Raw genomic sequence first — 2,885 nt, forward strand, 5'->3', positions numbered from 1 at the left:
GGGCTGGGATACTGCCAGGGCGCCTACACCTAGACAGGAGGACGATTAGGGTCCTCAACCAAAGCCTTTGGCTCAAAAGCCTAACCGCAAGGCAGCGGTGTTTGGCGGGAAATGCAAATGCATTACCATTTCTACGGAACAAGTCGCCACATGTTCCAACCCCCAACCTGGAGGGCCAGGAGACTGTGTTCGTCAGACCCCTAACCATTGACCAACCTGGTGTGAGAGACTCTGTGAGTGTCGCGGGACACTCTCCAGTATAGCTCAATGGATCGCTGAGGTGCGCAAACCGCCACACCACGGTAAGGTCCAGTCCTTCACAACACAATGCCGAAGAATTTCATTATTACTTATGAAGAATTCCACCCTACCTCCAGCTCCTAGACTCATGATTCGTATATAGACGTGGCTTTATTGATCAACTGTTGAAGGGAATGACAAATGTCGCATAGAATTCTCTGAATGAGTTTGGAACAAGTGTCAAAATTGTTTCATGCTAAGAAGTCGACCAACTCATTGATGCATTCGACAAAGGAGTCTCACAAGTTGAAGACTATGAAATCATATTGCATTGCAGTACCACTTTATCATACAGACGTCGTTTTTCGACAGATTCTTTCCTAAATTTTGAACATCACTCAACGTGGTCCCTTGCAATACGGGATTTCTTCCGCAACAGTCAAGTTTGAATCCCTATTCTGGCTCCCAGGTAAGCAACCGTTTGTATCTTGATATATATTACTCAATACTTGAATGAACCTGCTCTAACTTCAAGCGAGTGAGCTTGCAGTTGTTGTGACGGCAGTTAGACGTCGCCGCAGATTTTCTGGCATCAACCGAATATGCTAGCCTTGACAATATCCTGCACCCACCGTATCGAGAGTCAAACAATCCATCAACACTCCTTGGCCGTCATGTCACCTGAAGAGAGCACGAGAATTGAGATATTGTCAGGTTATCCAAGTCTAGGCAAGATTAGTCAGAAAGCTAAGGGTGGGGTTGAACAAAAGGCTTTACCACCAGTAAGTTCGCTCCGTGAGCATAGCTATCTCGAGCTTCCTGTGTCAAGAAACCAGGCGGTGAACCATAAAGGCAGTGAGAACAGCATTTTCCACACTGTGCCAATTTTCTTCCAAATGACCATATTGTAGACCATATTGCAGAGCGGCCTTCACCGGCCTTCGAACTAGCGTGATTCAGCATGTCAATTTTATTCTGTTCTCCCACCGGTTAACGGTGTACGTAAGTACGCTGATTCCAGCAGCGATACTCTGGCCACTGACAGATTATATTTACGGAACAACCGGTGGAATGCCGAGGACGAAACAAAAAGGGCAAACGACTGAGTTAATAGCAGTAAGCCACTGGCTTCGTATTCAACCATATCGGTCTCCAACCACCAAGTTGGTGAATCTTTAGCTCCTCACTTTGATAGACGGTATACACCAAAGTGACTAAGACTGGCTCAGATTACGCCATGGCCTCCCACATCGAGGCTTCCTTCCACCCTAATCCTAGTATCTTGATCACTATCAGCTGTAAAAACCGCGTACATATCATAGTGGTTCTAGCTGCTGCAGTTCCCCTCATCGATGATCTGGGGAGGTGGAATAAATAGCTACGCAGTGGAGGCGGTAGCTAATATAATTGATGCGTAAATACAGGGTGGGCAGAAGAATTTTCATTAAAGAGATTGAGAGGGGAACTATCCATTGAACGCACTAGACTCGATGCGCAAGCACTATTCAGGAGCGACTGGGCCATGTCAAACAATGTTTGTAGCAATTAATGTGTTCCGTTCTGGATATTCATACAGAGAGACATCAATGACCAGTTTGATGGTAGCAGCTTTCATACTTAACCTCCCCAGTTCTGCGAATATAACCCTTTGAGGAAGTCGGTCGACTGCCATACGCAGCACGTAGCCACCTAGAGCAACGTATGGAGTTTGATCAGTTTATCTATCGTGGATTAGTTATTTTTTCCGAATACCACTCGGCGTACTTGAACATTGATGGCGCGGTGTTCCCACCAGACTTGGACAATGCTCCGAAGATATCGATGGTCAAAAGCTGAAAGTACTTTGACGTCCTCGGCGCGCAGTGTCGGAAGCAGTATCACTGTTCAAGAATCTGTTAGGGTGTGAAGACACGATCGATGTGGAACATCTGGGCTCGTCCTAAGCGGCTTGAGGAGCACGACCGAAGTGGGGTCTTGTACTCGTGTTTCGGAGACATAACATACATCGATAGGGAGCGAAAGCAAGGTTTCAGCAAGGAATGCCTGTTGCCCGACTTGACATAGAATACGGGCATTAAGGGCTGCAACGTGGATCAGATCTTTTGAGGTTGAAAGCATTGTGAAAGCGTTTGAAAGTCTCGAGAAAGAGTTGGTAGGGTGATCACTATCGATCCGAGAACACCTTCGGTACCCGAAACCGATCCATCTGATGTTGCGATTTCCGCCACACGCAATCAAGATGACAAACCAGTTGCATTCTTCTCACGTACACTGCCCGTCAGCGGAAAACCCCATTCCGCTATTCAGAAAGAAGCGTGCGCAATTGTCGAAGAGTACGCAAATGGAGGCATTACCTACTCGGGACCCATTTCAAGATTATAATCAATCAGCGGTCCGCTGCACTCATGTATTCAACACAACAAAAAGAAAAAAATGAAAAAAACCCAACGATGGCGGATGAAGAAATCGCCTTTTTCTTTCAACGTAACCTACAGGCCTGACATAGAAAACAAAGCTGCTGACACACTCTTTCGGAGTATCTGTTCGAACACTTCATCTCAGCTGGATCTAAAACGCTTACATGCAACTCTGTGACGTCCTGGAGCAATACGCATGATGCATTTTCGTTCGTGCAAGAATCTCCC

At 46.4% G+C, this 2,885-nt stretch overlaps 1 protein-coding gene across 1 annotated transcript in view; it reads left to right on the forward strand.

The window, feature by feature from the left end:
• The window catches only part of T265_04432 (hypothetical protein), a gene marked incomplete at both ends in the record, with an annotated part of 7,390 nt that extends 4,768 nt beyond the window's left edge, over positions 1-2,622 (forward strand). The window contains 2 exons of the mRNA XM_009169177.1: positions 34-233; positions 2,377-2,622. Coding sequence (XP_009167441.1) covers positions 34-233; positions 2,377-2,622 — 446 coding nt within the window. The remainder of the gene's footprint in view (positions 1-33; positions 234-2,376) is intronic.
• Between the last annotated feature and the right edge of the window lie 263 nt (positions 2,623-2,885).

The sequence above is a fragment of the Opisthorchis viverrini genome (genome assembly GCF_000715545.1).
Source record: "Opisthorchis viverrini unplaced genomic scaffold opera_v5_73, whole genome shotgun sequence".
Lineage (NCBI taxonomy): Eukaryota > Metazoa > Platyhelminthes > Trematoda > Opisthorchiida > Opisthorchiidae > Opisthorchis > Opisthorchis viverrini.